Source organism: Schistocerca cancellata, chromosome 4 (assembly GCF_023864275.1).
Source record: "Schistocerca cancellata isolate TAMUIC-IGC-003103 chromosome 4, iqSchCanc2.1, whole genome shotgun sequence".
In the NCBI taxonomy this organism is placed as follows: Eukaryota; Metazoa; Arthropoda; class Insecta; order Orthoptera; family Acrididae; genus Schistocerca; species Schistocerca cancellata.
The window spans coordinates 423,014,758-423,040,152 of NC_064629.1; the positions used below are offsets into that span (position 1 = coordinate 423,014,758).

Consider the following 25,395-nt stretch of genomic DNA (forward strand, 5'->3'; position numbering starts at 1 on the left):
GGTTACAAACTGCATCATTTCCATTTAATTACTGTTACTACATTTGGGACTTGGCTCATAAATGAAAAAAGTGTTTATTTGGTCAACATTTCTCTAAAACTGTATAACAAGCATTATCTATTTTTTAAAAAATTCTTATATTAGCAAACAATGTCTAATCAACTTTAATTTGTATTTCATTGTCTTTCAATGTTCTGCAGGCAAATAATCAAAACTTCAGTGTATTTACTTAATATTAATACATTAGGCTATCTAAGAAGTTCGTTATCTTTCTCTGCATTGCGTGTCTATCAACCTCTAGTTTCATAGAAGTTCAGCCTTATTTTTGCCCTGTTTACTCTGTCATTCTTGTACAAAAAGTAGCAAGACATTTCTAACAAATAAACATTTGTGTGCAGGTGGATGACAGTAGAACATTATGTGACCAGAGTCAGTGGTATAGTAAAAATGCTGGATCAGCTTGATCTCATTGGTCGGACATGTGAGCTGGCAAGATTGTTTGGGATACAGTTTTATGAAGTTCTTTCTCGAGGCTCGCAGGTAAAGCATTGAATTAAAATATTTTGAACCAATGGTCCTTAACAACCACATGTGAAATTATATCATAATCACCTGAAAAAAATTAGTTCTATTTAGTTTAAGAATTGTAAAATGTCCCTAGTCTTCAAATCAGTATTTAATGCCTTTTATGTGTCATTTTAGTAAACATAACCATTAGTGGTAATTATTGTAGTAAGTTGTGTTAATACTGAAAGTAAATGATTAAACAGGAGTCAGAATGGTTAAAGAGAATGATATAATATATAATTGTACAACATCTACGTACAAAGTAGAAATGTGTTTCTAAAGAGGTATCCCTTTGTGTATGCTAATTTCTTCTTTCTTACTGTGCTGATTCATGAACGAAACCAATGATTAACCAAACATAAGTTGACCGTGGATTGGATTGGAAATGCTCCTACAGATCACACTTCTTACACTGATGTACATTTTGAGAATTATTTAGGCTGAAATGGACAATCAGGTTTGGTCACTGTGTGTGTTATTTGTATGATAGGTTATTATATAGAAGCACACATTGGGTAAAAGAGAGAAAATGGAGGTACCTTTGATTCTAGAGGGATTTTTTGCCAGAAAATTGAACAAGTAATTGTAATATTTATAAAAGTGTGTGTAAGGAAAACATACCATGAATGATGACAGAAGCCAGAATAAGCCTCAGCTTCAGATGGTGTGACTGGTCATAGCTTACATTTCAATAGAAAGGGAAGAGCTAATTGTTTGGGTTGATAGCAAAAATTTTGTGCAGGACTCTGTCCCTCTTGGGAAGTACATTTTTTAGAGTAAACTCAGAATTCCAATTATCAGAGGTGAAAGAAATGAGAATAACTGAAAAATCTGAAACCAGGTAATTCCATAGACAGGAATAAATGCTCTCACATATCACACCTTATATAATATGCCAAATTATTAAAAGTTTAAAAATATAGGAAATTATATGCTTAGATGAATACTAACCAACAACTTCCTGAAAACATATATAAAAGCTTCTGAGGACATTATTTGCAACCTTTTTTCTCCTACTTTATTTTTCCTCATGTATTTTTCCAAATGTAGAATTGATGTCCTGTCAGATCCTTTTGAAGTAGAGAATGGTTGCCCTCAAGTTAATGAAGATAGTTTTTTATGTATAACTATTTTTGTAACCATAAATAGTATAACAATTAGCTCCATTAAATGCATCTTATTGGTTGATGTTTATTTTTTGTAATTTTAAGTTCTTTTTTACAACCTCCAAACTATCATAGCACAGATGACATTACAGTGGCCAAAAAGACTGGTTATAATGCTGGCTTAATATTTTCAACTGAAAAAATTGTATGTCCTCATTCTAATTGTAAATATCATTCTTTAATCTTCTAGATCATTTCATTTTAAAAAAAATGCTAAGGTTGTTAACCCCATACTTACCAAATGCCCACACTTGGATGTCTGAAATTCATGGATGCATAATAAGGAGAGTTGGAGCCAACATCTGCCATGCCATTTTCCCCAAACATTAGCTTCTAGGGGAAGTGTTTTGATAAAAAGATGCCAGCTTGTGTCATTTATGAGTGTACTAATTGTTCTGATTATAGTCTAAACTGTGAAAAATCACATTTTATTCATAATTGGACTTGTTTTAGCAATATTTTCCTTTATGTCATGAATTTCATTTGCATTGATTTATTTTACTGTAATGATTTTATTTGTGTCATTCAACTTTAGATCTCCTATCATTCCAATTCTAAAAGCTCTCTGGATGAATGCTATGAGAAGGGAAAATTGGAAACTGACCAAACATAGCAAAATGTGTCCTCACTATGTTTCAGAAGAGGACATAGACCAAACATCATTTTCATCAGTCAGTATTAAGGAAAATGCTGCCTTATGAAAGCAGCCTTGTCAATGATATACTTCTCTTCTTGTTTGTTCAAAACTTGCAACAAAAACAAAGTTACATTAACGAGGCTAAATGCATCATATTACTGGATCAAATATGTATTTAAAACCAGAAAAAAGTCTGAAAATGTTCTCCTGGCACTGTGTTGCTCACAAAAGTGATGTAAGATTTACTACTTAAAGGCAGTGTTTTGGGGTATTGAATATGGCGACAGCAATGTAGATTGTAAGTTTGTAGTGCCACCTCCCCTTATTTTATGTCCATGCTGAAAACAGTCACTCAAAGTACTCAGTAATTTTAATTGTGTTAGTCACAAGATATGGGAAACAGATGAAATTTGTCTAATTTGTCTGCTCCACTATTACGGAGTCTTTGTATTGTCCCCAGCTTCAACATTGTTACATAATGAACGAACCTGTTTGATCATATTAGCTGATTATTCATGATGCGGTCCAGCATAAGGGAATGGCCACAAGAACACTTTGACCTTGAGGCTAGGGAACTGCTACTTTCCATCAGACAACACCCTCTCTTGGTGTGATAAGCATATAAAATTGTAATAACCATTTGTGAGTCTGTTAGTATTAATGTAAAGAACTACCTTCTAGAAGTTGCTGTTACTAATCATTTACAAATTGGTTATATTGATGTATTATGCCAAAGTTGCATCACCTTGACCTCTTGAGAGGCTCAGACTTATTTTTGATCTGACATTTTATAAAATGAAGGTTCTCACAGTGTAGCTTTCAAATCATCTGTTGATAATACACTATCTAACCAGAATCATCTGGAAAATAATGTGGCTTGTGTCCATACTTCTCATTTTTGATGACTTGGGCTCTGCTAGGAACACTTCCAGTAAGATGTATGAATCCTTGTTGGAGAATGCCAACCCATTCTTCCACAAGAGCCAAAACAAAAAATGATACTGATGTTGGACACTGTGATCTGGAGCAAAGTCAGTGCTCTAACTCATCCCAAAGGTATTGTCTTGGATTCAGCTTCAGACTCTTGTGCCACCCCATTTCAGGAATATTAGTGTCTACAAACCATTGCCTCACAGACATTTCGTGAACTCAAGTGGAAATCTCGTGAGGGAAGACAACATTCTTTTTCTGGAACATTGTTGAGAAAATTTAGAGTATCAGTATTTCAGCTGACTGCAGAACAATTCTTCTGCTGCCAATGAGACCACAAAGATAAAATAAGAGAAATTAAGGTTCATACAGAGGCATAGAGACAGTGGTTCTTCCATCGCTCTATTTGGAACAGGGAAGGAAATGAATGACCAATAGTAGCACAAGGTACCATCCGCCATGCACCATGTGGTGGCTTGCAGAGCATGTATGTAACTGTGGATGTAGATGTAGGTGTAGATACTGTTGTCACAGGATGCATTGTGAAGCTGGTACAAACTCTTATTGACTCTAAGCTTTTGTTCTACTATATGCAGTACATACTGCTGTAAAATATGTTCATATCCTTCTGCTTTTAGCATTTTCTTAAGTGCAATAAATGGACTACAGCCTAAATATGAAAAACACCACCACTTCTGTATCATGATGGCAAGTAATATTCTCCAGACATTCATCAAACCCAAACTCATCCATCAGGTTTTCACAGGGTATAGTGGCATTCAGCACTCCAAATCAGTCAATTCCTAACATCCGCTGTCCACTGGTATCATTCTTACCACCTCAAGTGTCACCTAGCATACACCACAGAAAAATATGAGGAATACCTTGACCATTCTACCTCATTCTCTTCAACTCCCTATGCACATTGATTGTGTTAGCTGTACTGCTGATATCACTTTGGAATTCACCAATCATTTGAAGTCACTGAGCTCTCTTGACCAACCCATTGTGCTGTTAGAGCTTCACTATTGACAATTCCTCACCTCTTTTCATGTTGGTGGGTCCACCTCTCACGACATCTAGTGGTCAATTTTTCATTGTGTAGGGGTTGTCTGAACCCTTGTGATTAGATGGTGTATATTTGACAAGCATTGCAGTTTTATTAAAGCGAATACTGATGGGACTATGCCAGAGGCCTCTCATGGCTGCTCATTCAAGATTTTATGTTACTTCCACTTGTCATACTTCTGCAGGAAAATGCCCAGTTACTTGTGGTCTGAAATGCCTTCTTCGAGGAATGAGAGATAACACTGCCTCCTCGACCTCCATATTTGCCTAAAGGCTCATCCATCAAACATTTCTGGGATATGGTTGACCTGCAACTAGTTTTTCAAAGACCTCCAGCAATAATTGTTAATGCCTCATAGTTGCAGCATTAGAAAATTGCCGCGAAATGCAGGAAGATCTGCAGCAGATAGGCACTTGGTGCAGGGAATGGCAACTGAGCCTTAAACTAGACAAATGTAATGTATTGCAAATACATAGAAAGAAGGATCCTTTATTGTATGATTATATGATAGCAGAACAAACACTGGCAGCAGTTACTTCTGTAAAATATCTGGGAGTATGAGTACGAAACGATTTGAAGTGGAATGATCATATAAAATTAATTGTTGGTAAGGCGGGTGCCAGGTTGAGATTCATTGGGAGAGTCCTTAGGAAATGTAGTCCATCAACAAAGGAGGTGGCTTACAAAACACTCGTTCGACCTATACTTGAGTATTGCTCATCAGTGTGGGATCCGAACCAGGTCAGGTTGACAGAGGAGATAGAGAAGATCCAAAGAAGAGCGATGCGTTTCATAACAGGGTTATTTGGTAAGTGTGATAGCATTACGGAGATGTTTAGCAAACTAAAGTGGCAGACTTTGCAAGAGAGGCACTCTGCATCGCGGTGTAGCTAGCTGTCCAGGTTTCGAGATGGTGCGTTTCTGGATGAGGTATCGAATATATTGCTTCCCCCTACTTATACCTCCCGAAGAGATCACGAATGTAAAATTAGAGAGATTCGAGTGTGCACAGAGGCTTTCCGGCAGTCGTTCTTCCCGCGAACCATACGCGACGGGAACAAGAAAGGGAGGTAATGACAGTGGCATGTAAAGTGCCCTCTGCCACACACCGTTGGGTGGCTTGAAGAGTAGAAATGTAGATGTAGATGTAGACTTAGTTGCAAATCCATGGAATGTACTCAGACCTTCTTCAGTTGCATTCCCAAAGTTAAACATCATTAACAGTCTATAGTCTTCACCATTTGTACTGTCAAGTATCTTATCTGTGGCACAAACTTCATTTCATTCACATAAATGCTTTGTAGGTGTTACACTTTTTTCAAATTCTGGAGTTTTCATTCAGTTTTCATATGACACATTGTCTGCTATTCAGTCACAGAATCTGAAGTTTCAGTTCTTTAAAATATTTAAATCCAAGAAGTAGCTACTTTTCAGATTTTGGCACAACAATGAAGTCACAACATGAGTTGGGTAACCTCTGTCCAGAACTTAATAAGGCACCATAGCCCAGCTACAGTTACATTATTCATTAGTTATGCAATAATTTCCTTAAAAAACTCAAGAGATTATCATATCAGAATACAGAATTTTATCCAGACATAAGTCCCAGTATGCCCTCCAGAGGCCTATTTGAACAACTTGTTATTTTGACGACTGTGTCTCAGTATACATACTCATTATTGCCCTACAATGTTACCAATGTATTTCTTTTCTCAAACAACAACAACAACAACAACATGAAGTATGATTAAAATACCAGGATTAAAAATAATATTTCCGGATGTTTGAAGAATTTGAGATTACTTTAGATAAGAATCAAGTACAGTGAGAAATTTAGCAGAGCTTAAGAATGATGAGTTAAGCTTTTCCTTCAGTATTGTTTGGGTACAATATAATTTACAATACAATTTTAATATTATGATATGTCATAACTTTAATTGACAATTATGCAATAAAAGCAAGTTTTGGACTTTGTACATATCTGTTAGTTTGTGGGCAGCATTGTGGTGAAGCTGCTCTGTTAGCACATGGACAAATAGTTGTGTTCAGAAGCTGGTGTTATAACTTTCTAATATTTGAAACTGGTTGCTGTAGCACCCTGTCACAGTGGAGTGGAATAATTTTCAATCTCATGCAACATGAAAAACAAACAGAGTTTTGTGCTTCACACATATCATTTAGAATTATGTGCAAAAACTCCGTGGTATGTGGGCATGAAAATATATGAAAATTAATAGGCAAAAACAGGTTAATATGAAAACAGGTAATCTAAAAATAAGGCTGCAGCAGATTCTGTAGGAGAAATACTAATGTAGAATAATTCATTGAGGATCAAATGATAATTTGGGCAAGTATGTAACAAAACTGTATTATTATTCATTATCGTTACTAGCATCAGTTGTTCGATGTTTGTGGTAAAGTTTTGCTACAGAGTTTTTGGCATGTCTCCTGTTCCTGAAATGTATATGTTATCAGACTAATAATTAACAATGCGTTTGCCTTCGTCCTACCTTTGAGCTGACTTACCCAGCCAGATATAAGAGGATCTAAAGTATAACATGAGCTACAAACGGCATTTCAACATTTGACATTAACAAATGATTGCCAGAGGTGAAATAAACTATAAGTTAAAGCAAGAAATCCTAGGACCATCAGAGGGATGAATCCTGGACTTTCTTTGATGCTAATGTCAGGAGGCTAAGACAAAAGTAAGCTGCTGTTGTACCCACAGTGTTTGGCTGATTGCCAGGGTTGCTGGGATGTGGTGGACAGAAGTGAATTTCAGTTTTAGTTGTTCGTGTTCAGAGAGATTGAATAACCACAAAAATACATATTCAATATGAGAAATAGAAAGTATGTCTAGGACTTACATTCAGAGGACACAACTCCCAGTAGTGCTCATAGACACACTTAAAAAATGATCTTCACAACAGATGGGTCCCTCTCACCCAGGAGTCCAGTTGACCTGCCCTTTCTGTCAACTTTCCCCAACCCATCCCCTTTCCTCCATTGAGGAAGGAACTAATAATTCTGAAAGTCAGGATAATTTTTTGTTATTTTATGTATGTATAACTGCAGTACTAAGAATTTTTCCTACTGAAGGTAAGGACTGGGTGATAATCGTATCTCTTAATTTTGTATATGGAATCTATATGTCAGAACATCAACATGTATTTCTGTTTTGATATATGGGAGGAGTCACTTCATTTATTCCCAACTTGCACCCAGCTAACTGTAGGTGTAAAGAAGTCAAGGTGATATACTGTATCAGATACACGTGTGTTGCCAGTCTGTGAAGTATTCATCTCACCAAACACTGGTGTAATAGAATAGGTGAGATGGACTGAACTTCCAAAAGAATATGCTCACAAAAAAAAAAAATAGAAAGAGTCAGAAATGTTTAGTGAAGCTGTATGTGCTGCCTACAAAAATCTCAGAAACAGAAGACTGTAAACAAAATTAGTTTTTAAAAACAAAGCTTTGTCATAGAGGAGAAAATTAATGATCTGTTGCAATACACAAAAAATTATCATTGGCTACTTTCTGTAGTAATACAGAAGATCCATATTGATACAGGGTGTAATGACCTTATCTACCACAACCTACACTTTCAATGAAACCTGACATTGTCAAATTGTAGCATGCAGTATGTTTAAAAATACTTTTTATTCACAAATATCTTAATCACAATTGCTGGATTTATGACAGTTAACTAGTTTCAGCTCTAATGAGTCATCCTTTTGTACTTTGTCACTGCGCATCTCAAACCAATAGGAATAACAAGAAAACAAGGGCCCACTTGCATATCACAGACACTAGCAGCTACATTGAACCATTGTCAGTTAACTCTACTTTTTTCATTTTATTGTCCTTTACTGGCAAAATTCTGTCTCTTTAACTGTTACATTTCTTTTCTTCATATAATTTTATATGCTCCCCAGGTACAATGGTGAACAATTATGTTCACTTTGTTTTATCAGACATTTTATTCTCATTGACATCTGCATCATACTCTGCAAGCCACCATTACCTAATGGTGTGTGATAGGGTACTTTCAGTACCACAAACTGATCTCCCCTTTCCTGATCCTCTCACAAATGGCACATGGGAAGAATGATTGTTGGTAGACCTGTGTATTAGCTCTAATTTCTCGAATTTTCTTGCTGTGGTAGTTTCATGAGATGTATGTGGAAGGAAGTAATATGTTGTCTGACTCCTCCCAGACAGTGCTGTCTCAAAATTTCAGTAGTAAATGTCTCTGTGATGCACAATGCCTCACTTGTAGTGTCTGCCACTGGAGTTTGTTGAGCATATCTGTACTGCTCTTACACCAACTAAACGACCTTGTGATATAACATGCTGCTCTTCATTGGATCATCTCTATCCCTTCTATCAGTCCTACCTGGTAAGGGTCCCAGATTGATGGACAATACTCAAGAATCAGTCAAACAAACCCTTTGTAAGCCACTTCCTTCATGGATGAGTTACATTTCCTTAAGATTCTTCCTATGAATCTCAGTCTGGGATCTGCTTTTATGAGTATCAAAGTTTGTTTTGGTATTCTAAATTGTGGTTGGTTACATTTCACAAAATGGAAAAATAATGATTTTGTTATAGATTTTTAAACATAAGCATTTTTTAAATTGTTCTTTTTGCACATGTAAGCCACACGTTCTCAGATGCCCTCTGTGAACATACCTGCTCCATTTTAAAGTACAACACATGAGCAAGCACAGTAGTTCATTTTAAATAGTCACAATTTGCTCTAGATGACAACCTGATGTCTTGAATGTATCCACCACATTTGAATGTGGTACCACCACAACTATACACTAAAGTAATGGACAATGTGATGTGTTACTTTCATAACATCATACTGGGTGTATTTGTATTGTAAATTTTAATATTTGTAAATATTTATATTTAATAATTGTATTTATATTTAATAATTGTTTTCCTCTTATGTGTTTTCTTAATTTTTGTCCACCAAATGCAATCAAGACATTTTTCTAATAAAAAAGTAATCTACATTCCATTCCTACGTAAAAGTTAAATGATTTGATTCAGTTATGTAATTCTTTTCCCAGTTTAGAGTCGAGTCTATGATGTTGCGTTTGGCAAAACCATACAACTTTGTACCAGTCTCCCCGAGTGTTCAACAAAGAGCAAAAATGAGAGCACCTGAATGTTTACCTCTTATTATGGAGCCCATGTCAAGGTGATGACAGACAGTTTTTGTGAATTTATAGTTGTATGTTCACTATTTAGAATAAGGTGACATCATTATATTTATTTCTGTTGCAGGTTCTACACAGACCCTGTTATAGTGTTGGACTTTCAAAGCTTATACCCATCAATGATGATTGCATACAATTACTGTTTCTCTACATGCTTGGGGAGGATTGAAGAACTTGGACAGTAAGTTAATTCATTCATAAGTATTAGACAGTTTTCTACCCTGTATAGGTATTATATAATAGCATTAAATTTTATTTTTTTGTTAATTCTGTACATAACAGCCATTCAGTTACTGAATTTTGTCCACACTATTTTCCCAATCCATTTCACCAATCCATTTGTGTCATTGATTGTATTTGACTAAATATTAATTGTAGGGAAAAGTGGAAATAAATGTTACAAGGATACAGAACTCTTGTTGCAGTTGTGTGAAACTTGTTTAATTTTCATTGTTGCTTGGGCATGGGTGTGTGTGTTGTTCTTAGCATAAGTTAGTTGAAGTAGTGTGTAAGTCTAGGGACCAATGACCTCAGCAGTTTAGTCCCTTAGGAATTCACACACATTTGAAATTTTTTTTTTCATTGTTGCTGATCAAAACAGTGCACATTGCCTTATCTTATAGCTTTATTTCATATAGAGGCTGTATTAATGGCATGTTCTTCTTTCATTCAGGACTGGACCATTCAGATTTGGGTGCACAAAATTAAGAGTTAATCCACATCTCTTGAAAAGTTTAGAGAAGGATATAAACGTGTCTCCCTCTGGTATTGCATTTGTTAAGGAGAATATCCGCAAAGGCATTCTACCTCGTATGCTGGAGGAAATACTGGAAACAAGATTAATGGTAGGTGAATTAGTACAGTGCAGTGACAGGTCTGTAATTGTTGCCTTAGAGCCTTCATTAACTGGCATATTTTATGAATGTATCAGGACACCATGAATACAAATTTGAAAAAATTTAAAAATTTGTGTTATGTGTAATATTTTGTCACAACAATTTTTTTACATAATTTTTCTAATCCAAACTTAGGTGAAAAAGTCTATGAAGGATAATGCAACCAACAGAGTACTGCAAAGAGTGCTACATTCAAGACAACTTGGACTTAAACTGATAGCAAATGTCACTTATGGTTATACTTCAGCCAACTTCTCTGGCAGGATGCCATGCATAGAGGTAATGTTAAATAATTATACTTTTGCAAAAATAAAGACTTAACAGTTTTGTTAAATTTGTTGCATACATCTATTTTCAGTTTGTAAAAAAATCTGTGTACCTTACGTTTGAGATTAGAAGCTCTGCTTTAGAACTTATAACCACAATGTTGAGTACTCTAAAATTCAGCTATAATCAGAATGCTTCTCATGGAATTGGTTTGCTCTTCTTTTTCTCTGCTCTGTTCAGTTAACTTTACAACAAGTTTGAGGAGCCTGCAGTTATAAATTGAACTCAAACCATCAAATGGTTAGGCATTCTTCTTATGTGAAATATAATTTCAGGACTGCAATAATTGTATATACCTCACATGTTAAAGGGATTAATTGGGATTTTTTCATTCTCATCCATAAATATTGACCCCTTGTGGCACAAATGACCTTGTTTTTGTTTTTATGGTAATTCTAAAGGGAATCATAATGCAAAATATTTTCTAGACAGTAGAAGTCAGCATTTTGCTACAGGGTATGGAAAATCTTTGTTTTTTATGTTGTTTCTTCATTTATATCATTTGTGAGAACAATATTAGTAATCTATGAATGATTATAATATTTTAATTTCTAGTATAGGATATATCAGCTTATGTATCAGCAGTTTGACTTTGCAAAAATAATGAATGTTGTCTTCATTGTTGTCTATTCATCGATGTAGTCACATTTGCTCTCATACCACTTTCCATCCTGTTTTCAACAGGTTGGTGACAGTGTGGTGAGCAAGGGAAGAGAGACCTTAGAAAGAGCTATAAAACTGGTTGAAGCCAGAGAAGAATGGAATGTGAAGGTTGTTTATGGAGATACAGACTCGTTGTTCGTACTGGTACCAGGAAGAACTAGACAGGAGGCTTTTAAAATTGGATCAGAAATAGCAAAAGCTGTTACAATGGACAATCCGAAGCCAGTGAAATTAAAATTGGAGAAAGTATATCAGCCATGTATTTTACAGGTATGTGTTTTAATATAACATAAAACATGGTTATTCTCCTTTCCCTTTTGATTCAAGGGAACAGGGAAATGTCACAAAGGGCCAGGTCTAGTGGATAGGGTGAGAGTGAAACCTCAACCCTATTTTTACATAGGCTCTCAGCTGTTTTGGTTCATTGTTTTCTTCCCATATTTCCATCTTGAGTTCTTTAAAAGGTAATGCAATTTGATATCTGAATTTGATATGAGTGTGCTTATTCTATGATATCCACAATGGTAAAATCAGCAAACATGTGAAGTAGCATTTACAAAAACAAGCAGAGTGACCTAAGTGACACTTGCCCACAGGTTGGTCAACTGATACAGAACAGTATGTAGTAGCGACAGCAACCAGAACAACACATCAGTTCTGCCTCTCTACCCATAGGAAAAATATTATCATTGGCAGACCCTTTGTAGCTGCAGTTGCTTGAATGTAACCCACAAAATAAAACTTATAGGTATGATCAGGACTAAACTAATGACCTATTTTTAATCAAGAAGCAATAAAATAAATTCTAGTAACACAGATTAAATTCCCAGAAAGACAGCTCTTCTTGTAGTGGTGGTACAAGCAACTCTTCTGAGGTAGACTTACTCTTCTTTTTTTGAAGGTACCACTGTTTTGTAATTTTAGTGGCATTTCATCACTGGAATTCATTTTTGCCTCATAAAACTCAATAATTATTCGAGCCCCACAAAGCAAATCATGTTAAGTAAGGATCCAGAGATCTTGAAGTCCAGTGACATAACTACTATTGCTATGTCACTTCATGGCTTTGATATGGTTACTAAAGGACCATACCCAGTCCTGTAACCACTCGAATCTTATCCAATATTAGAAAATCAATAAATTTTCTCAGTCTAACACAGTAATTGTTATTAGCATAATGATTTTTTGTGTTTTGCGTGTTATATATTTCAAGTTTCAAACTGATCTGTGGAGTTTCTCCATTTACAAAGCCTTTTAAAGCGGTTATGTTATGTTTATTTCATTCAAATAGATATATATTAGACTAATGTGCCATCATAAATGCAAGGAAAATGATTTCTGCCTGTCTAATCTGTCGTGGATTTTGTGGCCAGTGTTTCCTTGGGGGGAGGGTTCTGTTTGCAAAATAGTAAAAATAATAAGTGGAAACTGGATAGAATGCTGTATTGTCCTTCTTTTCAAATGAATGAAAACACACATGAATACAGGCTTGGTTTTCTCAGAAAACCAGTGTAAGCTAAATTAGCAAGCATTACGTGTTGATCTTGTCAATGACCAGCTCTATATCTCTTCTGTGTAGATGTTAGGCATGCAGTTAACTGTTGCATTCATTGTAATATGCTTGTATCTTGAACAGAGGCTGGTATGGAACTTTTTTCCTTGTCTTGCCATTAATCTTCTTCTACTGACTAAAGAAGATATTTTACTTCATTCTTGTTTTCTTTATTTGTATATGGAGAAATGAAGTCTCTTCTGAAAATGACTACTCTGATTAAGTTCATTGAAGTCATTAAGTAAACACTCTTTACTATGGTACTGAAAGGTTGGAACCATTTGATGTGCACCTCTAGACGACTCCACACATTTTATTGATCACCAGAACTCACAACACAGAAACAGGCAGTTCACCACAGAGAATGGTAAACCACACACACACACACACACACACACACACACACACACACACACACACACACTACTCTCTCTCTCTCTATCTATCTATCTATCTGTCTCTCTCTCTCTCTCTCTCTCTGTGTGTGTGTGTGTGTGTGTGTGTGTGTGTGTGTGTGTGTGTGTGTGTGTGTGTCTCCTTGTCTGTCTGTCTGTCTCCTTTTCTCCTTTTCCTTTTTTTTTTTTAAAGCATGTGTGAAATGTTAGTCATAACTAACACACCGAGTCTCTCTGTCTTCCACTTTAACAACGAAGAATGAAAACTGAGTCTATTGAAAACCCATGAGAGCAATAAATATCTTGCACACAATTCTCACTTGAGTTTGTAATGTTTCAACTCAGCATAAAGCTTTCCCTGTTCTAAATTTAACATAATACCCTCACCTTTTTCTGCACTTTTGTCGCACTGTCTGTCCCAATCTGTTCTTCAGTTTTGTGTTGTATTTATTGTATTTCAATTTATCAGGGAATTCTGAAATCTTTCATAATCTACAGTTGTGTGTTACTCTTCAAGTTTATCTGTATAAAATTATCTGTTTTTTTTTTCGTAACTTCTAATAACGCTTATGCAATCACATGTATTTTCATAACATTACTAGTCATGCTGCTGCAAACTCACTGTTGCATGAAATATTGCAATTCCAAAACCGTTCATATCTCATAAGGCTTCCAGATTTTTTGTCTTGCTTGGTAATACTCTGTCAATATCAATGACCCAAGAAGAAACTTGATTTCCTCCTCATCAGTTGATTTGGCATCAGAGTCTCTTGTGAAATTTCGTGCAATGTGGTGTACGTAAATGTTGGTTCTCGATGTAATCGTTCTAATGATTACATCATTCATAAATAGCGAGAAACATTCCACAGTAGGTTTTGTAGTTTTTGTGACCGGTTTCATACCAGGGAGGTGAATTACAAGATCTACACATCGAGTTCTAACGTTGTGACTGGGACAGTTTTTCTGTTGGTAATCTTATCCTTTCCAACAAAGAAACCTTGTGTACTTTGATTATCTGCTGCACTTATGTGCAGTTCTCAGTTGTTTTCATCCTCTATTTTCGTGTGGCTATGATGAGAGAGAACATCACAACTGTCTGTTTCCTCTCCTTCCTCTCCCTCTCCTTCAGAAGATTCATCTAATGCTTCTTGCAGAAGCTTCCAAAATCTTTCTTGTTCTTCTTCATAAGGATCCATTGCTGAATTCACCACACAGTGTGACAACAGATAAGCAACTGCTACAAGGTACGGTTGTAAGCTTTCTCAACGGACAATAACATTCTATTTTTACTCAAGGCTCACACATAACTTTCTAGAAAGGTACCAAAGATCATGAAGGTACACACATATCCATTACATAATAAATCATTGCTAAGAATGACTGGGGTGTTGTGAATGCCCTGTACAACCACTAAAGGGTGAAGCAGGTAATTCCTTATTTACAAGTCTTTGATTTAGTGGTAGTAAAATTTTAACATATAATCTAATTTTTCTCTCATGTACATCCTACCTTCATCCATCTTCACCCTTTCCCCCTCTCATTCATTCACTTATTCGTGGTTCAGTTTTTATGTTCTCTGCTACCCCACAGCTGCACAATTAAAGATAATTTTTAACTGTGTGACTTTTTGCATTATTCCTTTTTGATGTAATATCGTCTCTAGTTATTTGCCAGCATACCATCATATTGTCTTATTGTCTGATGATGTTTTTTTAAGATTAAAAATAGTTGACTAGAGTTTCTGTTTTCGTTCATACATATAAAATTGTTCTACAACATAATGTCTGAAGAATCATTTAATATGAAACATATTTAAACTGAGAAACTAAAGTCGTAAATCAGGTTTTCATTTTTTCTAGATTTGTATGCATATTTGAGTTGTACCACAATTTCAGGTGACCACAACTCTTTTTCTTTTGAAAACTGGGTGAAAACTGTTACTTCAAGCATTCCATTATATATTGTGTGTGTTTTAGTTGTAACTGTAAAATGCAAGTACTGTATGCAGATATAAATCACCATTTTTTGTGAAATTGGTGATTGTTAAATGTTAGGAATTTTCTTCCAATTTTTGTTATATCTCACCTCTTAAAAGTATTTTATTTTATTGAGCTGAAATGTGCTGAACTTATTACATCTTCATATCATTAGTGGTGGTTGGTCCACACTTGCTTAATATTTACTTTTAACGTTGCTAGAAATTTTTGTGACTTTTGTCTTCATCCCATATTATTAACAAGAATTTAATATTTTTATAGACAAAGAAACGCTATGTTGGATATATGTACGAATCTCCTGACCAAGAAGTACCTGTTTACGATGCAAAGGGCATTGAGACAGTGCGTAGGGATGGCTGTCCAATTGTTGCAAAGGTAAGGCCATGTTTTTAGCTGATATTCAAGGCATGATCTTAACATAGTTGTCAACTCGTAGCGTTTTTATTACTCTGTTCAAATCTATTCAGATGTGTAGTTGATCCGCACTTCTGTGGGGGCAATGCAGATGGCTATTAGCTTGAGATGAGGTGCCATATAATGCATTATTGGTGACACTATACTCGTGCATAAAATTCTACTGTTGTGTCAAGAAGACACTGCTAATGAAGTAAATGTTGCTCCATTTAGTGCATGTGTATGCTTGTGGTGGTATGGCCAATATCTTCAAATGACTGATGTATGGTGTATGTGCTTCATGGAACCTACTGTGTGAATAAAGTAAAAAGAAATTTTATTTTCCAGAGTCATTGTTCATTTAATATTTCACAGAAAGAATGTGTGGTAATACAACATCTCAGTAATACACCATAGCTTGTTAACTGAGTATGCATTAAGAGAAAACACATTTTTAAACAGTAATTAATGGTGTGTCCCTTTATAACAATATATATAGAGAAGATGTAGGACATTGTTTATGAACTCCAGAGTATCATACTTCCATGATAATATTCTCCAAATCCAGATTAAAATATAACTTGTCTAACAAAACAGTTCTTTTGCTTCAGTGGTTCATAATGTTCACTGTGCCATAGCAGATAAATCAAATGCGTGTTTGTTTCAAAGATGGCCAGTGTAGAGAATACCGTACTTGTATACTCAAATAATTCATGAGTTATCACATGAGACACTGTAGCCAATAGTGCAGAACTTGTAGAACCTTCAATCAGAATCTGTCTTCATGTTATTTATTTTCATATTGTGTTAATAGTTTCTGATGCTAATCTGTAGAAAATGCACATACAAATCACAGAAACATCATCCTGCATTATTAATTAGAGAACATATGTACAATTTCATTGTCAAATTGTCATAGTGGCCACAACCATTCATTGAGAATGCTCCATTTACTGTTATATTCAACCACATTGTTTTTGATATCCTGTATTTTTAGTAACATTGTTACATGTAGGGTTCTCACCTCAGCATTATCCATTATGTATCACTGCAGAGTTACCTAACATTCTCTGGATTGTGTGTTGATTAAAGCATTTCTGCATTTTTAAGTAACCCACTCCATATCTCCTACAGACGCAAAATTTTATTGGTCTACTCCAGTTAAAATTAATTTGTGATTGACATTTCAGTTAGTTGCATCGTAGGAACTAGCTGTCAGCCAATCATAGATGTTTCTCAGGCTTCATGTGCTAGGTTTGTTGCTTGATCTGTGAGCATGAGCAGCAGAACGTTGCCAGGTGACGTGGCCTGCTAAGTTTGGGAAGGGCCAGACAAGGCAGAACCGAAAGGGCAGGAGTGGGGGGGAAGGAGTGCCAAATATACAGTGATTTTTGTGTTGCCACACTATGAAAATACTTTTATGCTAATAAGGAGATGGTATATCTGCTACTGAAGTTAGACTTTTGATAAACATTTTAGTTTCCACCCAAAAATACTGAAAATAAAAGTGTCGGATTCACAGTATTTATCACACAATCATAAATAAACTACTTGGTTAAAAGCTTTGATTCTTTTGCAATTTGTTGTCTCACATTGTAGCTTGCCTTTAGTGATCATAGTTATTATGATGTTTTGAAATTAAGATACACACAGCAGTTAATTCTGAGAGCTTGTAGTGAAAAATGTGGTCCCTTTATCTTCAGAGGACTTTGGGTCTTGTGTTACTGTGCCTGAAATGCAGTCGCCATACTGAAATTGTTTCTAAGGGTGGAAAGGAGCCATATCTCCCTTCAGAGCAGGGTAAACATAATAAGCTTACTGTCATTTTTATCTAACAAAACAATGTTCTACTCTTAGTGTGGCCATAAAATTAATAGCTCTCATTTTGGTATAATACTTTTAACAATATAATAAACTATTTTGTTTCCACACGCACATACTGGGTTATAACTGTTAATCAATGTATTAAAATGCAATGTCTCAGCTGAAGGCATACAGAATTGGAATCTCGTGAGTCATTCTGTAGCTGCTGATATCAAAAAGCTGTCAAAAACATGAGAAAATCTTCAGTAATAGTTATGGACAATGCCTCGTATCATTTGTCTATCCTTTAGACACGTGCAGTAACTTCCAGAAAAAAGACCTTATTGACTGGCTACAACAAAAAACCACTCCCACACCAGATGACTGCAGAAAGAGTGAATTACTACATCCTGTGGCACAGAATAAACCACCTTTACCTCTGTGTAGATGAACTGGCAAAAAAAAAGACCATAAGGTCCTCAGTCTGTCGTCATATTGTCACGTAGAAGAAGGTGTAGTTAGATGAATGACGAACACTGACTTCACTTAACAACGGCTTATTCAGCACTGGCACGTACAAGAGTGCGGATCAAACTGCCTTCGGCCAGAGCACATACAGTATACATACAGCTACAGAACATTCCTGTACAATGATTCTTGACATTTGTGGATACTTCTAGAATGTACTCAAACCGAATATAGAAATTAAAATTGTACAGTCCAGGTGAGTTTTGAACTCACGACCCTCCATGCAACAGTTTAGTATCATAACCACTACACCGCAGTGCTACTCAGCTTCTTCTGTGACATTGCTCTCTCCTTAAGAGAACAGCGTGTCGGTGTTATGTCCTCCTAGTCTGGGAACGAGTCATCGGTCCTGCATACTCCGACTCCTGATGACTGATTCTCGCCCTGATGGTTATCTTCTTAGAACTTCTTTTGCTGCTTTGCTCTTCGTCACCTTTCCACTTGTTGCCTGTCGCTGGAGCTTCAAATTTCCCCTGGGTTGCAGGATCCTTATTCCATTCATTTGAAAGACGTGGACCTATCTCTGATCTTTCGTCGTCTTGTGTCAGGGTCAAAATCTTCAACTTCATAAGTAACATCTGACAACTGTCGTACAACCTTATAAGGTCCAAAGTAGTGCCTGAGGAGCTCCTCAGAGAGACCAGCCTTCCAAACAGGAGCAAAGATCCAGACGAGGTCACCAGGCTGGTAGACAACAGGGTGATGGCTTGCGTCATACCTTCGGCAATTGTTTTCTTGAGCCTGCAGCGTGCAGAGTTGAGCTAACTGCCAAGCTTCCTCAGCTCTGCTTAACACCTTGCTGATGTAGTCGTTGTCCATGTCATCAGGATGTAACGGAAACACAGTGTCCATTGTCGTAGTCGCTTCACGCCCATGCACCAGGCAAAATGGCGTAAATCCTATGGTGTCTTGTTTGGCAGTGTTGTAGGCAAACATCACAAAAGGTAGCACCTCATCCCAGTTGCTCTGCTCAACATTGACGAACATTGATAGCATGTCGGCCAAGGTCTTATTAAGGCATTCAGTAAGCCCATTAGTTTGCAGATGGTAGGCAGTCGTCATGTGATGAGTAATGTTGCACTGACGGTTTATCTCTGTCACAAGATTCGATTGAAAGATTTTCCGTCGATCCGTAATTAATGACCATGGGGCACCGTGTCTTCATACAATGTCTTCCACGATGCATTTGGCTACCTCGAATGCTTTGGCTGTTTTCACAGCTTTTGTAATGGCATAGCATGTCAGATAATCAGTGCAAACAATAATCCATCTATTACCAATAGCAAACGTTGGAAATTGTCTGAGGAGGTCAATCCCAACACGCTGGAAAGGCGTTTTGGCTGGTGGAATTGGTATGAGTCGGCCAGGTGGTTTCTGAGGAACTGCCTTTCTCCTCTGGCACTCTTGACAGTACGACACATAGTAACGGACACTCCTATATAAACCTGGTCATAAAAATCTCTTGCGGATCTTATCATATGTCTTAATAAATCCTAAATGTCTGGCCTCAGGTGTTTCATGGAATTTCTGTAGAACATCTAAGCGCATGTGTTTAGGAATCACTGGTAGCCATCTCTTTCCAAACAGATCAAAGTTTTTCTTGCAAAGTAATCCATTAACTACCTTAAATTGTCCTTTCACATCCTCTGACCAATTGAAGGCAAGCATAATTTGAGATATCTTGGCATCCTTCTCTTGCTCAGCAGAGAGATCCTGGAGTGCAGCGAGACAGTCAATATCTTCATCAAAGTCTTGATGGTCTTGTACAGGGTTTCTTGAGAGACAGTCGGCATCTTGGTGTTTTCTTCCACTTTTGTACACTATGGTAATGTCATACTCTTGAAGACGTAGTGCCTACCTGGCCATTTATACTCACACGAATGACACATCTTCCTGTAGGTTTTACATATTTCCCATCAGCCACCTTCAGCAGAGATGTTTTGTTGTCGATGCATACTGTTTTCTGCAACTGGCGACAGTACCTCTCTGAAATGACTGAATATGATGCTCCAGAGGCCACAAGACCTTGGGCTGGTCGACCATCCATAAGGATATCGGCATAGTTTCCTTTCATTTTTGTAGTGATCGACGGCGGAGGATTTTTCTCTTTGGCGGCCTCACCTCCAAAGGAGGTCGCACCCTTTAGTTTCCAGGTTGGGGCGGCTAGATGATCGGCTGGAGCATCTAAATGGCTGTGGAGACCTTGATCGGCATGTTGGGGAGCGGCCTCTCCAGGGGCTAGCTTGTTCATCTTTGTCGTCCCGGAGTTGGCATCAGCTAAGATTGGTCTGCTGTCTTGTGGTGTGGGGGTCATCAAATATCTGCTGCCTTTCTTGACAATAGCGCACCACATGTCCCAGTCGTCTGCAGTGCATACACATTAGTTGGTTATCCTGGGTCCTCCATATGTCAGTCTTCCTTGGTGCGCCTGGTTCCTCATGTGGCATTTTAGGAATGTAACTTCGCCTGGGTCTCGACTTTTTCACCATTTTAGAGGGAAATGAAGGACAAGAGACTGGGTTCAATGTCTGTTCCACTTTCTCCCTTATAACCTCTTGAAGCATCTCGATTTTTTGCTCCGTGCAATCCAAGTGCCTTCTGAACTTCCTCGCTTACTATCTGATGAACAAAACTTGTGAAATCAGTTCCTTCCTCCATCAAAGACATCGATACGACATTTGGAAGCTGTTGAAACTTCTTGCATGTAATTCTTTTTTTATGCATTGTCTCGATATACTGGCACCATTTTCTGAAGTTGTCTGCTGTTGAAACCTCCATCAGGAGTAGGGCTTGGTACATGTTCTCAGCAACACCCTTCATGAGATGTGCAACCTTATCTTCCTCCTTCATTCTAGGATCCACTATTTTACACAGCTCCAAGACGTCTTGAATGTAGGATGCTGTAGTTTCTCCTGGACGCTGTGCCCTGCACTTTAATTTATCTTCATCCTTGTACTTCTGTCGTCGTGTGTCGCCGAAATACTTGCGCATTTCCACCTGGAATACTTCCCAGCTTGTGAACTTCTCCTCGTTGTTCTCATACCATTGCTTGGCAGTGCCCTCCAAGTAGAAAAATATGTTAGCCAAATACACGGTGTCATCCCATTTGTTAAATTTGGCTATACGCTCATATAGCTTCAACCACTTGTTTGGATCTTGGCCATCGTCGCCAGAGAACCCGCAAGGATGTCTCATGTGGTGGCACACAGTTGCTGTCATTATAGCATCCTCTTGTTCTTCTTCTGTCTCCAATAGATTGCGATCTGTTGAATATGGCTCGAACTCAGGTTTCTTGCCCGTAAACGGCAGCTCAGTCATGGCCTGATGGTAGCCACTGTGTCATCGATAACGTGCGCTATCACAAGTTCCGATACCCAGCGCCTCCACCAGAATAATGTCACATAGAAAAAGGTGTAATTAGATGAATGATGAACACTAACTTCACATAACGAAGGTTTATTCAGCACTTACACATACAAGAGCGCTGATCTAACTGCCTCCAGACAGCTACAGAACATTCCAGTACAATGATTCTTGACGTTTGTGGCTACTTCTAGAATGTACTCAAACCAAATATAGAAATTAAAATTGTTCAGTCCAGGTGACTTTTGAACTCACAACCCTCCGTGCAACAGTTTAGTATCATAACCACTACACCACACTGCTACTCAGCTTCTTCTGTGACAATATCACTGCCGTTTCAATTCTGTTGAACTCATGTGGGCTCAAGTTAAGGGATATGCGGCAACATACAAAAAAACGTACATGAAAAGACTGACGGAGGATGCTGTAAACAAAACTTAGTCATCAGACTGGCATAATGTTGTAAGATACACTAATGAATAAATAATAATGAGAGCCTGATAAAATTGATGTATAGTGGAAAATAATGGAGAACAACTTATTATTTCATTAAATTTTGACAACAGTTCAAGTGACTACACAGACATTAGTGAAGGTAATTCGTATATAACGGGCATACTTCCATTGGTGGTATAGCATGTTACCAAAAATTCAGTTGAACCTTCCTGGGCAATTAAAACTGTGTACTAGACTGAGACTTGAACTCGGGAACTTTGTCTTTCACGGGCAAGTGCTCTACCATCTGAGCTACCCAAGCACAACTCACGCCCCATCCTCACAGCTTTAATTCTACCAGTACCTCGTCTCCTACCTTCCAAACTGTGAGGACAGGGCGTGAGTCATGCTTGGGTAGCTCAGATGATAGAGCACTTGCCCACAAAATGCAAAGTTCCCAAGTTCGAGTCTCGGTCTGGCACACAGTTTTAATCTGCCAGGAAGTTTCATATCAGGGTACACTCCACTGCAAAGTGAAAATCTCATTCTAAAAATTCAGTTCTTTTCACTCTTTGTAATTTTCTCCTCTTATTTAGATAATTTGTTACATTTGTGTGACTGAATGCTCATGTTATTGCTGCTGTTTATCTCTAATGTGTGATTTCGGCATCGCATCACCATCACTGCAGCAGCAGTGACCCCCACTACCTACAAAGACATTGGCAACAGATGGTAAGCAGATGACTTGTTTCTTTTTTTGGTGCGCATGCAGCTATCCATTGCATGAGCATGTGATATATTGTGTACAAGCCAACAACTCTGCTCCTCACTGCTGCCATCTGTCAATCACAAAGTAATTTTAATCCGAGTATAGAAAACACTGGACACACACACACACACACACACACACACACACACACACACACACACACAGAGAGAGAGAGAGAGAGAGAGAGAGAGAGAGAGAGAGAGAGATAATTTCATAACTGGTTATCGATTAATGAAGTAAAGTCAGTTACAATGGAAAGTCATCGAATGAAATTGAAGTCACATCTGAGGGTCTCATATGATGTAGTCTAGTTCCTGCATTGTTCCTAATCTGTGTAAATGATTTAAGAGACACTTTGAGCATCCCTCATATATTATTTGCCAATAAAGCTGTTGTTTACCACCTAGTAAAGTTATCAGAATATGAAAATAAATTGTAAACTGATTTAGACAAGCTATCTGTATGGTGTAAAAAGTGACAATTGTCTCTAAATATAAGTGTGAGGGGGCTGTCGATTCAACTAAATATGTAGCAATTACAGTTAGGGATAAGTTAAATTGGAGCCATCACATAGAAAGTGTTGTGGCAACGGCAAACCAAAGAAAGTGTTTTATTTGCAGCTCATGTAGAAGATGCAACAAATCTACTAGACTCCCTCTGTTATAATTGTCCATCACTTCTGGAGTATTGCTGGACTGAATGGGGTGTTTGCCAGATAGGATTGACAGAGGACATTTAAAAAGTTCAAAGAAGAGAAGCTCATTTTGCATTATCAAGAAAAAGCTGTGTCACGGATATGATTCACAAATTGGGCTGGCAATCATTAAATCAAAGACATTTTTCATAACGGCCAGATCTTTTCCCGAAATTTCAATCACCACCTCCAAAAGTGAAAATAGTTTGTTGACTCGTGCCTGCATAGGCAGGAATGACCACCATAATAAAATAAGAGAAATCAAAGTTCGTAGTGAAAGATTTGAGTGCTCATTTTTCCCAAGTTCTATTCAAAAATGTAACAGTTGAGAAATAGTTTGAAAGTGGTTCTGTGAACCCTCTGCCCAGCAATTATATGTGAATTGCAAAGCAGTCCATAAGTTAAATTCATCACCAATATGCAAAGGAAAAACTCATTTGAGTTAAAATTAATATAAATAAAAATAGTGCTTGCCATCAGGCAGTATAATTGTACTATGAAGTACATTAGTTGTACTTTGTTTTTGTGACCTCACATCTCATAAACTGGTGGGGAGAGAGAGGCATGTCTATAGATATAGAATTTTGAGAGATGCCAATAGTCAGTTCAGAGAGAGTTGATGTTGATGTAGGTCATTGCAACCTTGCTTACTTTATTTTTGTGAATTTCTTCCAAAAGTTCATTGGCAGCAGTGGGAAAACATAGCCAATGGCTATTGTTATTGTGAATTTGTATTATCAACTGTGTTTAAATAATAAATATTTTGATATGAAGACGTGTTTTGACTTACTAGTTGGCACATGGAATGTAGTACAATGGAATGAAACTCCTGGAATTGACTGCAGTCAGTTAATGTATCATTGATTATTGGTGAAATCCTTGATCCCCCCCTGTCTCTCTCATCTCCCCCCCCCCCCCCTCTCTCTCTCTCTGTCTCTCTCTCTCTCTCTCTCTCTCTCTCTCTCTCTCTCTCTCTCTCTCTCTCATTGTAACACTCCCCCTCCTATCGCATCTAATCTATCTTTTTCATATATGTTCTGCACCTTATTAAATATTTCAGAGCTTTCTACTTTGGATTTCATCCAGCTCGCAGTTCCAAGAATAATTTGAGTGTGACAAATTTCCTGGAGAGCGGTAAATTCAGGAAATTTGTTATGAATGCTTCAGTGGTTTACTATTATTGTTTCTATAGTAGAAGTGTCTTTACTTCACATTTGATCTTATTTCGCTCTCTGCCTATCAGCTGGCAAACATTCATCAGAAGGCCTCAAACTACTGCCTAGCCTAAAAAAGCCCCCATGTGCATTCCGTGAGTACTCTGCTACCCAAGTAGTTACTCCAGTGCCTAGTGCATCCCTGCCCTATCAAGGGAATTTATACATTCTCCACCCCATAACACAGGTCCAGAAATGTGCAGCTGAGACCTTCTTAAAATCGACAGAGCTTCTGGCTGAGACCCTCCACCCGGTTCCAAACCAAAGACCCTCAAACAGTTCTGAGTATGATACTGAAAATTGTGATCTCTCCTTGCATGCCACAAGTGAGGCCATCAGCCGTCATCACTTCTGCCAGATGCTCATATAAACTAAAGATGCTTCAAAAACCAAACCACAGGCCTCATTGGTGCCAACATGAACTGCAGCTTGTATTTGACTGCACCCTGCATCCTCAGTAGCTGCAGACAGAGTCCCCTCCACATCTACAATGAGGCCTACAACAGATGCACTGAGCACACATTGGACTTCTTTCCATCCCTGAATGCTATTTCCCTAACAGGCTTCATAACGTGCCTAACATTGGAGCTCTCAATAACTACCTAAACCCTCTCCACATGTGCCTGCTCAGACATTCCTGAAGGCGTAGCCACTTGCCCACTCACAGGGTGAACGGGTGAGTCCAGACAGCCAGCTTCCTCATTGACTCTTCACCTCGAGTGACACGAACACCTTACAATCTGCCACTTCTCTGTCGTGA

The 25,395-nt window shown here is 37.6% G+C and overlaps 1 protein-coding gene across 1 annotated transcript in view; it reads left to right on the forward strand.

The window, feature by feature from the left end:
- The window catches only part of LOC126184527 (DNA polymerase zeta catalytic subunit), a 227,703-nt gene that overhangs the window by 179,488 nt on the left and 22,820 nt on the right, over positions 1-25,395 (forward strand). The window contains exons 19-25 of the mRNA XM_049926929.1: positions 399-540; positions 9,457-9,587; positions 9,674-9,787; positions 10,280-10,451; positions 10,638-10,781; positions 11,514-11,762; positions 15,698-15,811. Coding sequence (XP_049782886.1) covers positions 399-540; positions 9,457-9,587; positions 9,674-9,787; positions 10,280-10,451; positions 10,638-10,781; positions 11,514-11,762; positions 15,698-15,811 — 1,066 coding nt within the window. The remainder of the gene's footprint in view (positions 1-398; positions 541-9,456; positions 9,588-9,673; positions 9,788-10,279; positions 10,452-10,637; positions 10,782-11,513; positions 11,763-15,697; positions 15,812-25,395) is intronic.